Source organism: Cygnus atratus, chromosome 3 (genome assembly GCF_013377495.2).
Source record: "Cygnus atratus isolate AKBS03 ecotype Queensland, Australia chromosome 3, CAtr_DNAZoo_HiC_assembly, whole genome shotgun sequence".
In the NCBI taxonomy this organism is placed as follows: Eukaryota; Metazoa; Chordata; class Aves; order Anseriformes; family Anatidae; genus Cygnus; species Cygnus atratus.
This window is the reverse complement of record NC_066364.1, coordinates 4,015,843-4,030,093: the sequence shown is the minus strand read 5'-3', so window position 1 is coordinate 4,030,093 and position 14,251 is coordinate 4,015,843. Positions and strand designations below refer to the sequence as shown.

The 14,251-nt window shown below is 40.6% G+C and overlaps 1 protein-coding gene across 1 annotated transcript in view; it reads right to left on the bottom strand.

Moving 5' to 3' along the window:
• The window catches only part of PKHD1 (PKHD1 ciliary IPT domain containing fibrocystin/polyductin), a 254,443-nt gene that overhangs the window by 91,469 nt on the left and 148,723 nt on the right, over nt 1–14,251 (bottom strand). Inside the window, exons 49-50 of the mRNA XM_050709748.1 lie at nt 9,210–9,275; nt 7,531–7,650 (exon numbers count right to left, since the gene is read on the bottom strand). Of these exons, the coding sequence (XP_050565705.1) occupies nt 7,531–7,650; nt 9,210–9,275 (186 nt within the window). The remainder of the gene's footprint in view (nt 1–7,530; nt 7,651–9,209; nt 9,276–14,251) is intronic.

The following is a 14,251-nucleotide window of genomic DNA, read 5'->3' as shown; positions in this document are numbered from 1 at the left end:
TTTTCCCTCATGAAACTGCAGAGAACAAGAATGAAGGAAGTGAAAAAATGCTGCATTCCCTATTAATTATTTGGTTAACAGAAACCAGGGGAAGCACCATTCCCTCAGCTCCTTGAGGACAAAGCAAGAAGCATGAGTCACTTCTGACCTCATTTCCAGACTCCTTGATCCCTGCTTTGACCAAGCCGACACTAAAAGTACACTACAGCACTGGATATTACCAGAGATCAATTTATGATTTCCTATGCCAGCTCATCTCTGAAATGCAGTTAAGGTAATTTCGGACTGTTGTTGATCGAGCGCAATGACAGCATCACAGCTGCCTCCTAAAGATCCAAGCTCACAGTCTGTGAGCCATCCAAATACCACTTAAGCTTTCCAAGTAGGGCATGAGTAAGGACTTAAACAGTGCATTGTTTATAGGTAGCCCACCACACAGAGGTGAATTCCACCCTCAGGACACATCTAATATTCTTTAATGTTACTGGGAGTTTTTCAGTTGATTGCACTGGAAAGCAGTTCAGACCCTTAAATCATGGTGTTCATCTCCTTTCATTATCAACAAGAGTAACAGCTTCCTGATATGATGCATCTCTGAGACAGTGGATGCCCCAGGAAGAAGAGGGCATCATTCAGGGTCTTTCTGTGGAGTAGAAGTCCCGTTTAGGACCTGATTGTGGCTTTCACAGAGATAGCTTGCAGAAAATGAGAATTTTCAATGCGAAATTTTCAACAGAATGGCAGCTGCCAAATCCTACCCTACAAATCAAATTCACTGTCGCTTTCCTTGATACAGTATATAGTTATTGTGAGGCACAGATACACAAGGCAGGAGGGATTAAGGAACATGCATTTTCCAATGGGCTTTGGCAAAACAGAGAGAACGGGCCACCTGAAACACTTTTGGTGTAGAACATAGGAACTGACATGCAATATCTTGAGAACTGGATCAGCTGTTTCATGGTTTTGCTTCTGTCTATAGCCATTAACAACTGCTTTGGACAAAGACACAAATGATCATGCATTAGGAAGCACAGGGAAAGTCTTCTCCTCAAAACGTGTAATTAGAGGTTGACTCAAGCTATTTAATATGAAGATTTAACTCTTCTAAGCCCCTGTCTGCAGGAAACATAATCAAAAACTACACAAATTACACTCAGGAGGGGTCTGGAAAAATATGAGTAGGCTGTCTTAATATTAGCATTCCCTAGCTCTTTGGGTTTGCAGTACTAAAGTGTCACAGCTGTGTGTGGAGGGGAAACTACTGCATAGTGGGGACCTGGGTCTGCTTACAGGTTTGCTTGTCTCTTCTCCACACATGGTCCTACTACGTCCCTGTAACTCAATCTTTCCACCTCTTCCTTTCCCATTTTTTCCTCTTTCTCTCAAGATATCTTCAAGAGACACCCTCTATTCTCAAGGACTGTGCCAAGAACTGCAGCAATCCATGGTGACTCAGAACATCCCATCTCAAAAGAAATTCCCTGCATCCTTGGGCTGAAGCATCTTTCAGGCATTCAAAATTTTCACAGCAGTCAGATGTAATAAGTCTCTACAGAGCAAGCACATTTTGATTTGTTTTGTTTGGTTTCCCCCTAAATCTGATACTGTTAGTACTTGATATATTTTCACAGGCATGAAGAAGCTCCCATCTATAATCTCTTTACAGGACAGGCGGAGTCCTATGCCCTGCAGAGCTGAGAAGGGGAGGCACAGTATGTGAGGGTATGAAACAGAGGGAAGAGAATGAGGGGGAAGATGTTGTTAAAATGATATCTTTCAGACAGAAAGGGGAATCTAGTTTGTGAAATCACAGCTCAAGAATGTGGCAAAAAGCTGCAGTTGACAAAGGCCGTAAGTATATTCATCAAACACAGACTGAAACATTTTTACAAGGAAAAGAAGAAGTGCTCCTAGGCATACCATTTATATGTCAAGTTTCAGTCTAGAACAGATATTTTTGCTGAGTTGCACATCTTTCTAAAAAGGGTTTTATAAAGGAAATGCTGACTGCTCTGTAACTGTAGCATCATGTATGTGAGCCTTGAAACACAGTTGTGTGAAATTCTCCCGTTCATATTGATCTCTGCAAACCTGCGTTTTCCTCTGTTTAAAAGAACAACATTTGGGATGTCACGTCCAGGGTGTCAAGTCCTCAGAGGGTGAAATGTTGCTCTGTAGAGACAACAGAAGGCTCCTTTCACAGTAGAAAAAGTTCCTTGCACGCTTGAAAAAAAGCAAAGAGATTCAAAGGAGACTTCAGTATGAATACAGTCCCTACAGAATATGCTCAGTCATGTAATAGAGGAGATGGCTACTAAGGGGTTGAACTCATAAACTTTAGGTCCCTAAGCTCAAGAGATTTACTTTCAGAGAATGATGAAACTGGGTGGCTCTTCTATGAAGACATTCACATAACAGCAAGCAACCACTTTCAGAAAACAATAGTTCAAACCTGAAAACAGGCTACATTTCACCATCCGTATACTTTCTCCAGACAAAAGCTCACAGGTATGCCACAGTCTTAATATTCAGCCGTACAACACTGCGAACTTGCTAATGACTCCAGCAATGACACAAAATGCCTTTGATCTACCGCACTGCTATATAAAACACCATAGCATGCCATTGAATGGAAATCAGGCACAACAGAAGAGCTATTATACGAGATACAGTACTACAGCATTCATCTCTTCAAACAGAAAAAGTTCAAAGAATATCAAAATCAGAAAATGAATAACAGTGAATTCCATCACTAAAAAAAAAAAAAAAAAAGAAAGAAAAAAAAATTGCCAGAGGCTACATGATATCATATCAATACCCTTCAAAACAGCATTCCATCGGCTGGAATTATAACGCATTCTCCTTCCACCCAAGGCGCGCTGCGTCAGGAGTGTGTCACACTGAAAATCATAAACCAAAGCCCTGAAAATCCGAGGGCTTGAGAAGCTAATGCTGCCAGACTGGCATGACTAAACTCATCCAGCTTGTTTTCCAAGGTGGAGAGGCTGCTGAAGTCTGATGCATACAAGAAGTCCTTGCGGGATGGCTGCAGCTCTGGAGGATGAACCTCTAGAGATAAAAGCACAAGTTGCTGCAGCTTGAGCTAAATTTTTCCAGCTGGGGCTGGAAGAGACTTATACCCGCTAGGGAGTCAGAGACTGAGGGGACTTGTAGCACACCAACACTAAAAGTTACTCTAACATGAGGGATCCACCTCTGTTGCAAGTAAAATTCAGCCTCGTACAAGGAGGTCTGTGAACTTCTGAAGTCCCATTAATGCTTTCAGAACAAAGCACTGAACAAAATAAGTTGGTACAACATCCCCCTTTCCAGCTCGTCTGTGAACACTGAGAATTCAGATTCACTCAGAGATTCCAGCACAGCATCAGACCTGGACCGAAGTCACCCCCTGCATTTCTTCACACTAAAAACAGTACTAAGCACCCATTATTTGCTTTTCTAGTATTCTAAAACTGTTCTTTGGAGGCTGAAAGGACTGATCCAGTAATCAGAAGTAGGTCCAGGGCTTGGCTTTCAAACTGAAAATCATTATGGATTGCTCCCAGAAGAGAATCATAACTAAAAGAGAGTAGGCAGATCATGTTGAGTAGATCATAATTGAGATCATGTTATCCTGCTGCCTCCCAACCAGCAGACACCAGTGTGCTAAGGGACTAAACCACATCCTGCAGCACAGTGCAGAACTTTTCCAGTTCAGCTGACCAAACCTGCGCTGCTCTAAATTTGGGAGATGTTTGTTCTGACCCCAAAGGCTGTGCGGTCATGCTGCACAGCAGCAGGCATAAGCTAATGAGCTTTGCCTCTCAGGAGAGCTAATTAGCTCTGGTATTCCAGCATGCTGATGCAGCAGTATTGCTCCCAGTCCTAGAACTAGATGGGTTGGGCTGGGCTGTGGGCAGTTCTGTGCAATGCTTCAGGCACAGCTTAGTCATGTAGGGCCTCGTGGTATGTGACAAAGGCCCTGGTCAATACCTCATGTGGCAGCTTGAAATGAGATATTATAGGAAGAGGATTACACTCACCTCTGCAGGAAACACAGGCCAGTTTTGTTCATAGGTGAATTTGCAATGCAGCAAAGGACTACCACAACCTCAGCATCCAGTTTCCACTCTCCTAACCTAATCAAAACAACAAACCTCCAAATCCTTAGCTGAGCTTTTTTTTTATTTATTACTTTCTGTGTCCGTGTCGATTGTGATTTGCCTCCTGTGATCATCTGAGCACACTCAACATAATTCATTCTTTGTCAGTACATAGGCCACCACTGCCATTGACATTCTTGTGCCTCATCATATCACTCTCTGACACACAATTATGTTTTTGAAGGCTGAAATGCTTTGGTCTTTTAACAATCATGGGATCTAAGTAGGGGTGATTTTTGACCTGGGTATAATGTGATACATAAGAAGTTGAAACATGATCTGGTGTTGTCTTCTTGCCTTGCTCTCTGAGAGGTACAGATAACAAAATACACAATAGAGTGCAAAATCCAACCATGGCAAAAGGATCAGAAAGAGAGCAAAGCACAGAGGAAATGCACCACTATTTAATGTCTGTATAAGGGGTCAGATATAATGGAGGTGAGAGTGGAATAGGAACCAAGGAGAAAGGACACTTTCTCTCTTTCTTAATGGCATGATTCATGTTCAACATGAAATACCAGTGGAATGGATGGAGTACTGTTGTTGGAAGAGAAAAGCAAGTCAATGTTTTGGGTGTTGCACTTGGACTTTGGAGACTGGCAGTCAATCCCCTGTGCATGGATGTTAGCATTGTGTGTACAGACATAGATACGTCCTTACATTAAGGAACATAGACCTTTATGGTTCAGAGGACACGCATTAACAGCAAGTTAGGTTCTTCTCTCCAGGTAATCCTGAATGAGGTTCAGGACACAACTTCTGGCACCTGACCTGAGTCATCTGATAAGCTCCAATCATAATAAATTTATGTAGGCGTTTAGTACAATCTGAAATGCCCTTAGATATTTGAGACCTCTACACCACGGGACTGGCAAATATGACTTAGGGGATACCTGTATCCATCTAGATGTTCACCTGGAGGCCAGGCAGGACAATCCTGGAGTGCTTCAAACACTAGATATCTTCACACAAGCAATATATAGAGCCCTGGACTTCTGCATAATATTGTCATCGAATCTTAAAGAGCAACCCAGTTCACACACATATCCACAACTCTCCTAGCTCTGCTGACTGGAATGACCAGGAGCAAGTTCAGATGCTTAAACACAGACTCCATAGGGCATATGACTTACAGCAGCTCACACCCCTGCATGGTCATCTCTGTGGCTTCTCTGGCTTCTGACCTTACAAACACTCAAAAAACCACACTATGCTTTTTGACAGGAAATAGAAAACTAATTGGGAGAAGGAAATTATTCTTCATGTAAAAGTAAGTTCCTACCCAAAAGTAAAGACAAACATAACATCAAGATGATCCAGAATGAACATGTCTTGGGGGGAGAGGCTATGTTGTTTGTTTTTTTAACATTTGTCAGAAAAATGAAGATTAAACTAAATACTCATTGAAGGTTGAACATAATTCTTAATTTAATCTGAAATTATATATTCAATCTTAAGAAGGTTTGGGGTTGCTTGGTTGTCTTTTTAGCTTTTTTTTTTTAATCAAACCATAAGTATATTTCAAAATAAAATAATATTTCTAATTGGAAACATTTGCTGAAATTAAAATAAGTTCACAAAGTGTTTCAGTAGATCTGAAATTCAGTCAAACTGAAAAGAAATTAAAAGAATGGGGCTGTTTCAGACAAAAATCTTTTATCCAACTTTCAACCCAAAATAAATGGACTCCATAAAAGAGGCTGAGTGAGGGGACAGGGTGATAGCATCGAAATCCTACTTGCATGACTTACCATCATCGTTTTCTGAAATTGAATTACTTCTTGCTACATGCATAAGGTTTTTTTCCCAGTTATTTTTGTAGAGATTTGATGCCAAGTACACATTTTGGAAGCATAATAAGGAAGACAAAATAAAATCCAGCTCAGCAGTAACAGAATCATAGAATTTTAGAATCATCTAGTTTGGAAAAGACCTTAAAGATGATCACATCCAACCATCATCTTGACCTACCGAGTCCCATCACTGGATCATGTCCCTTAATGCCACATCCACACATCTCTTAAATACCTTGCGGGATGGGGACTCCACCACTTCCCTGGGCAGTCCGTTCAAATGCTTGACCACCCTCTCTATAAAGAAATTCTTCCTAATATCCAATATCCTAACATGCTCTGGCACAACTTGAGACCGTTAATAATGTCAACCATCCTCATATCTGGAAGATCTCCCAAAAGAACTTCCAGCTCTAAAGAACATGGTAGAAAGCAAGTTAGCTGGTCAGAGAAGGTCTGAAAAAAAACATATAGACCTTGCATTGTAGAGAAAGATCAATAGACTTACAAACTCTCCCAGCAAGTGAAAAGAGAAACCCCAGACTGAGTACACTTCACTGAAACCCCTCCTCTTCCCTTCCTGTCCTCACACCACTTAGCTCCCAGACATATAAGACTAAAGACTATGAGCCTGGTTTTCAGTATACCAATGACATATTTTTAATGACACGTGACAGAGAAGTCCAAACTACGACCGGAGCTCCACACCAAAATGCCAACATGAAGCAACAGAAATTTCTTTCCACAAAGGCTTCACATGCAAAAAACACGTGGAAGAGTAAGAGACGTGGAGCAGTGTTAGCCCCATTTCCAGAAGTGGAGCTGTGGTAGGCACACAGACTTTCATGGTTTCACTCAAATGAGGGGACACCAGGTCCTATAATATGTCAAGTACATACCGCACAGCATTCACAGGAACATAAGATAATTCAGTCTGAAGGGGACCTCAGGAGGTCTAACCTCCTGATCAAAGAGGTTCAACCATTAGGTAAAATGGTTTTCACTAGTTTTCTCCTCCAGATTTTGCAGCAAGTTACCCAGTATTTTTGCTAGAATACAGAAGGGTGTTCATGCAATAAAACTGTAAACTGAGTCAATATTTAAATATAACTTAATTCTGAGGTTAAAATACAGATGTAGCACATCACACAGCAAACCAACCTAGAGATTATCATTGATACTGGGAATTGCAATACGAATGGAAATCTGTAGAAATGTGAAATATGCTCCCTGCACAAAATGCAAAGGTATGTCAAGAGATGAGATCTTTGTTACCTGTGATTCCGCTCCTGAAGTAAAGTCCCTGCATATAATTAAGCTTGAGTATCAGTATGAGTGAGTGTGTGTATGTTTGCATATATGTGTAAACAGAAAAGAATGATTACCATTCTGTTCCAAAAATCACACTTCTTTACTGTGGACAAGAGTCCAACATGACCAGGAACAAATGTGGCGTCCCACACACACTAGAATGGACCCCAGTGCCGAGGAGCATATGTTGCAACACAAATACCTATCCAAATGTACACAGACCCCAGCAATCCTAGAGAAGATAAACCCCTCTTCCTTACTAGGTAAGATGATGACATCTTCCCCTGGGCCTGGGATGCTGCAGTTGAATCCACCCCATCCTTTTTCTACATCCTTCCATGTCTCTGGGTGCGACCATTTCAAGACAGCATCAGAAGGAACTACAAAACAGGACATAGAAAGACATAATTATAATTTTCAGTAGCTGGAAGAATTATCATTTCTTTGATAGTTAAGCATCTGTGGTATTAACATCCTCCTTTTGTCACTGATGAAGCAACAGTAACTGCTTTTTGTTATCTTCCATCCTTAAAAGAAGTTTCCCAATAGAAAAAAAAAATCTCTCCCAGAATCATGTTTTTGGAGCTAAAGGGCAGGAAGATAACTGAAAAACAGATTCAAATTCTTTGGGATCCAACAAAACTAAGCAAACCTTTAGGTTTATCATCACACAGCTTATATTACGCTTTGTGCATATGCTTCACAACTACTTCATTATTTTTATTTACACCATCCAAAGCTCTGAGCACTTCGAACACAAAGTTAAAATGAACAAGTGAAAATAAAATCCAGTCACCTCTGCTTGGTGACAAAACCAGGCTATCAAAATGGTAAATAACTCTACCAGAAAGCACCAGCTCTTCTCATGCATTTTTCTCCACCAGTGCTCTAGAAAACAGATTGAATTCCCAGTGTGTGCTAAAGTATGAAAGGTTTAAAAGAAAGAAAGAAAGAAAGAAAGAAAGTAAGAAAGAGAGAGAGAGAGAAAGAAAGAAAGAAAAAGAAAGAAAAAGAAAGAAAGAAAGAAAGAAAGAAAGAAAGAAAGAAAGAAAGAAAGAAATCAACTCTCACAAGCTTTTCAGCCGTTAGGAAAAACAGTCTTTATAAATTAATTGCCTACCTTTGCTGTGTCATCAGCAGAGGAGGGGAAGCCTTCGGGGAAGTCCTACACACTAAGTTTAGCATGCCCTACACTAACGCAGACAGGGCCTCCCTCTGGAGGCCTCTGCAAGCACCTACCTCTGTCCTACAACTGTGAAGGAAATTCTGGCATTTTTCTTTCCTGAGCAGGGCTTCTTTAGATATTGAAAACATAGGGGCAAGCTCACGCCTACCTGCGGTGGACTAGACGGCACTCAATAACAACGCGGAGTAAAAAAACTCTGTTGCCAGCATAGGGAAACAGAAATTAACCCCAGGTTGAGCTCTTCAAGGCTGGGTCTTCGTTTCCTTATCTGTTCAGGGGGAAATGCTCTATAAAAAAAAATCTTTAAGCTTTATTGCTACATAAATCGTTATTGCTGTTAATAAACAGCAAGGCAGCTATGAAACTAAGAGCAAATTTTGGAGGCTTTTCTCATCTCTGGTGTATTATGCTGTCTGACTCAATGTGTAACTGTGCAGTAATGTCAAACTATTACACTAAGATCACTGTGGAGCACTAAAATACACTGTAGTTTTACATTCCTCGTGACCTTTCTGATCTCGTATGATATTTCTTAACAAAAGTTTATAGTCTTTTATAATGTGGAATCACACATTTATCACAAGCAATGGTAGATATGGCTCAATGAAATGCTTAAATGAATGCCAAGAGCCCCTGTTGGGTTGATAGATGTACAAAATATTGAAGTGAAATACAGCAATATATTTCTGAAAAAGTAGTAAAAAGGAAATAGCGTGGCTGCCAGACCAAACCTTTCAAAAGACTGTCACGCACCTGATGTAGGTAGAGGGACTCTTTCCTTCTCTTTCAGTGTGACCTGAATTATGTCAGCTCCTGTGACTGAAAATGGAGAATTAAAGGGAATTACAGCAAGGCCTTACAGATTAACCGAACTGAACCAACCAAACAAAAATATACAGTAAATAATTGCTACGTATGACTTTCTGAGAACATTTTACATTTCTAACAGCAAGATTTTTTAAGAACTATGCCTTATTTTCTACTCATTTTTGTCTTTTTTATACTTTGCAAAGAGATTAAACAAATACATTTTAATTTACAGATACTGAGGGTCTCAAGACAACTCATTAGAAACAGCTAAAAGAAAACATTCAACAATCAGAAATTCTAAGCTGGAACATGAATCTCATTTATCCCACTATAAATCCACAGCAGTTCCACTAACACAAGCAATATTACACCATTGAATGCATAATGTATTAACTGGCTCAAACAGCGAATTACAGCTTTTATTTTGTAGTTTGGTTTTGATTTTTTTCCCCCCCAAATCTGGTATCTAAAAGAGATGCTTTAATTAGTCAGACTTTATAGTCTGAAGACAGGGACCCTGTGTTCTGTGCTGTGAAAAGAGGTCAGAAGCAATTATCACAGTTGTAACCTTTCTGCCAGTTCATTGTCAGCAGGAGAAGGGCCAGGATAATGCAAATCAAACTAAGAGGAGCAGAAGAAAACTGCTTCAGACCCAGCTAAAAGGCTACCTCTTCTTCAGCTCCAGTGGCATATAAAGGCATTTCCTTTCAGTCACCAGACTGGAACAATCGTAGGTTAAAATAGAAACACTCTGCCAAACACATAAATCTCCTGTCCACTGTCCAACCCCTTATGATGACCCTAAAATACCATTGGAAGATTTTTTGGGGGGTAGAAGAATTGTATAAATAAAGCCATTGTCAGAACCTCCCTCAGTTCCAGAACACACCAGGAACTTTCCTACACGTGTATCAACCCACTGATGGGACTTCGTGCCATATTGTAATTTACTCACTTTATCTTTAAACAAGTCTCTGTACATTCAGACTGTGAGAGCCTCCCTTCCCTACCTCCCTCCTTTTCTCCCAGTGCAACTGAGCAAATTTAAAATAACTGAGGTTCATTAATTTTAAGTGTTCAATAAATTAGTATGAATAATCAAAAAACTTGATTCTTTCTGATAATTACTATTTGATGTCAGTTGAAAGCACTCGATTGAGTTAGCAGCATATGCTCCTATGCCAAATGAGGCTTCCATAATTAAATAGAAACTGATTCCATGAGGTTTTTCTCATGTCTGATTAATTAGTAATCAGGTGCCTTAGCCCTGTTCTTCAGTGACACCTTCTCTCTCAATGGTAGCTGTGGTCTGATCCATATTCACTCAAGCCGATCTGCCCCAAATCAACACACAGGGCTTGAACTGAACAACATCATGTCCTTGGGTGGCCACAAGGTGAACCTCTGAGAGGAAAAAATGACATGAAGATGCTAATTTAAAGTCTTTAGCATATTGTTCATCTGGCTTTTAGACAATACTCATCTGTAGGTACTTATCTCCCCCAAAATTACCCCTTGTGAAGGGCATACTTCTCACTGAACATTAAATGATGACAAGCTAGTCAGCCTGAAGTCTCACAGTATCACTGGAGGTATCTCAAAATAGCTATGCATCCATCTTATTATACACATCGAGGATGAAATATTCTATAGTGAGGTACCTTTCTCTCCCTTTCTTGACTATAAGGAGGGCAGGGTAAGCTTAGACAACTACACTTAGATACAGGAATTAGGTGAAATTAATCTCTCTGGCAGAGCTCTTCCTCTTGACTACCCCAACTAGCGAGAAAGATAAAGTAGCACCTTCAGACCAGCAGTCTGGGAACATGAGGTTGCTCACAAACAACAATAACCTACCTTGGAAAGCCAGTTTTGATCTTTTCTTTTCTATTTATGGTGGCCTTCCTTATCTTGTCAATTATAACAGGGCAAATTTGGAACCAAAGGTGTTACATCAATACACAATAGTGTTAGGAAAAGTGAGAAAACCAAGCCCTGATGTTATCTTTTTTTCAATAAATAGGTTTTGTCATTTTTTATTTCTTTCCCCTTAATTTTGCAGGCACTACAGTGCAACCGTCTAATTAAGGATGTATGTATTGTTCAGAGAAAAGCTGTTCTTCTAATTAAATCCTCAGGGGACATAAAATCTGATCAATTTGCTATATAGATCTCATAAAGGGGTTCAGTCCCCTTACACAGTGAAGAAAGTAACAGTTAAGAGGTGCAGCCATGTTCTGAGTCAGATGCAGAACAAAAGACTCTCATATTTGAAGTGTCATCCAACCACACAGTGTGACAATTCAAACCATTATAAGCCATCGATACCCTATGCAGGAATGTGGGGCTGAATTCTCTACAGCGCTGACACTTGCACAATTATTAATGTCAACTGAGTATAAAGTGCAATGGGTGTGAATCAGAAGCATTTTGTTGCTTTTTCCCAGAAAAACTCACAAAAACTGATCAAAGAAGGAAAGATACAGGCCTGGAGAATAATCAAGACCACAGTGACACAGTCCTTCTGTTTGTTTTGTTTTGCCGTTGAGTATGTTATCATTGTTTCTGTACAGGACAGGAAGAGATATAGGCAGTACAGACGAAGGACATCATTAGTAAACATTGAATTAAGGTGACTCTTCACAAAATTTAGTTATAAGGCTCCAGGGTTTAGTTGTATAAAACCTTTATAAGGCTCATCAATTTTCTGTCTTATTACAGCTCTTCCTGGATGCTTGGGCTGTGAATCATAAATATAGGCCTTCTTGACTATACTCCCAGTAACTTTCTTCTGGTTTAGGGCTCCTTGAGTGAACATGAAGGAGGAGCAACCTAGTCTTTTATCAGCTTTGCAGTGACAGGGAATTTTGCCTGTGGATATTAGGAAGGGCTGAAACCAGGATAAATGGCTCCAATAGCCTGACTTACAAATAACAAGCAACTCTATGCTATTTAACATCAATTGGGCTAACATACATCACAGGCGAATCAAAACTTTTAGACACCACAATCAACAACACGGTGAGACACACCTCTAGAAACTGGCGAGCTGGGATAGGATATTTTGCCATCATCTGCCAGGGACTGTTAGAGCAGGAACCCAGAGATACGGTGTCCTGGGGACACTGCAGTGAGGAGAAGTGATGTAAAATATATCTGGGGTAGTGGAGACTGATTCCTGCTTACAGCAGATCAGTATTTGCAGTGATGGAGATGAAGGCACAAAATTCCTCCTGCAGATATCACACAGTCAAAAGACCATCCCTGAAAGGATTATGAGGCATTTCTTTATTTCTACAACTGACCTGCTGAAACAACTGATGTGGGGTGAATTTTATGGAGATGGAAGAACAGTCATGCCTATACAACTAGTCCCCTCAAACAAATTAACACAATTTTCAGGTCTTTTGCCTGGGATTCCACTTTTTCCCTGAGCAACAAGGCTGAAGAAAATTTCTCTATTTATTTTCTTTATTCTAATACTAGAAACAACTATTCTTAAGAGCCTGTTTTTCTCCTATACAAAGCAGATACAACAACCCATGGAGTAAAATGGAAGTGAGATCACTCTTTAGGAATTCAGAAAGACAATAAGTGTAATCAAATTATTTTTTGAACAACTACAGAAACTGCAAACCTGCTTCTGACGCAGCAGTAATAGGAGGCTGGGCCTCAGGCTTTCTTAACAACTCACACATGAGCAGCCTGAGCAAAGTCATCAGAATGACCTGTCTCCGCAAAAGCTGTGTCTACTGAAAAATGTATTTGGGGTAAATAAAAAGTTTGATAACCCTTTCAGTGATATTTGCAATAATGTTTGTGACAAGCGGTTCAATTTTAGCAAAAAAAAAAAAAAAAAAGCCAAGAGGGATGTGGAGATGAAGCAAGCCAACACTTTGTTTTATTCCAAAAGAAAATGGTTTAAACATTCCAAAAGTGAACAAAAAGAAAAAAACATCTCTCTGGTTTTTAGCCAATTCCACTATCGCCCAGAGACCTTAACCAAGGAGCAGTACCATGCTGTGGTACCATATGCTCGTATTTGTAACAGACTTAAAAAGCTCATAATGTTATTATTGTAATTTACACAGGATATTTCTCCTAAAAATATCCCAGATGTCCCAGTGTGACGTTTCTTTCCACCTCTGTTGTTACAATAATGGTGGGTTTTTTAGATACAGTATGGTCACATCTTGTGAAGGCCACCCTCCTGAAACATGGTTGAGCCACAATGGATCAGTGTTGAGGAAGCCACATGTTGGAGCCCATCAGTGACCTTTGAGGAGCACCTCTCTTATGATATGGGGTGCCCCAGAGACAAACAGGGTGATGCTACAAAGACTGAGCAATGTCAGAGCAAAGCTGCTGATGTAGAAATGACTGAAGCCCATGATTCCCTTGGCACAAGATTGCCCCGGCATCCTTGCTTCAGTGGTGAAAGAGGCTCTTACTCCTTGAATGCCGATCCCTTTGCATGGTCTGAAAAGATTATTTTCAAAAGAACTCGTGGGTTGGTTAACAGGGTTGATGTATGTAGGTAGCAGCAAGCACTTTTGTTAAAGGATCTCTGCATAGGTGCCCCACATGGCAGAAACACTCTCCATTACAGTTATTTCTCCCCATTCAGCTTCCCTTGCATTGTGCCACGCCAAGGTCTCATTTACAAAAGTGTGAGCATGCAACACATCAGGGCAACTTAACTCCTTTAATCCCCTCCATACGGTACATTTTCTTGCCTTTTGTGTCAGACAGACATTTTTTTTCTTCCCCAAAGAGAAACACTTGCATGTCGCTGGGCAATTTTGGACAGGGGGAGTGTGCACAGCGCCTGAGCCGGACGCGAGCTGCCGGCCAAGGTGGCTTCGTTCAGCTGCCCGCTTCGTTTGAATAACAATATCTTCTCCACCATCGGGTCTTCCCTCCCCTTCTCCTCCTTTTTTCCCCCCTGTGTGAATTCGGGAGCCTGCCTGTGAATGAGCTGGCAT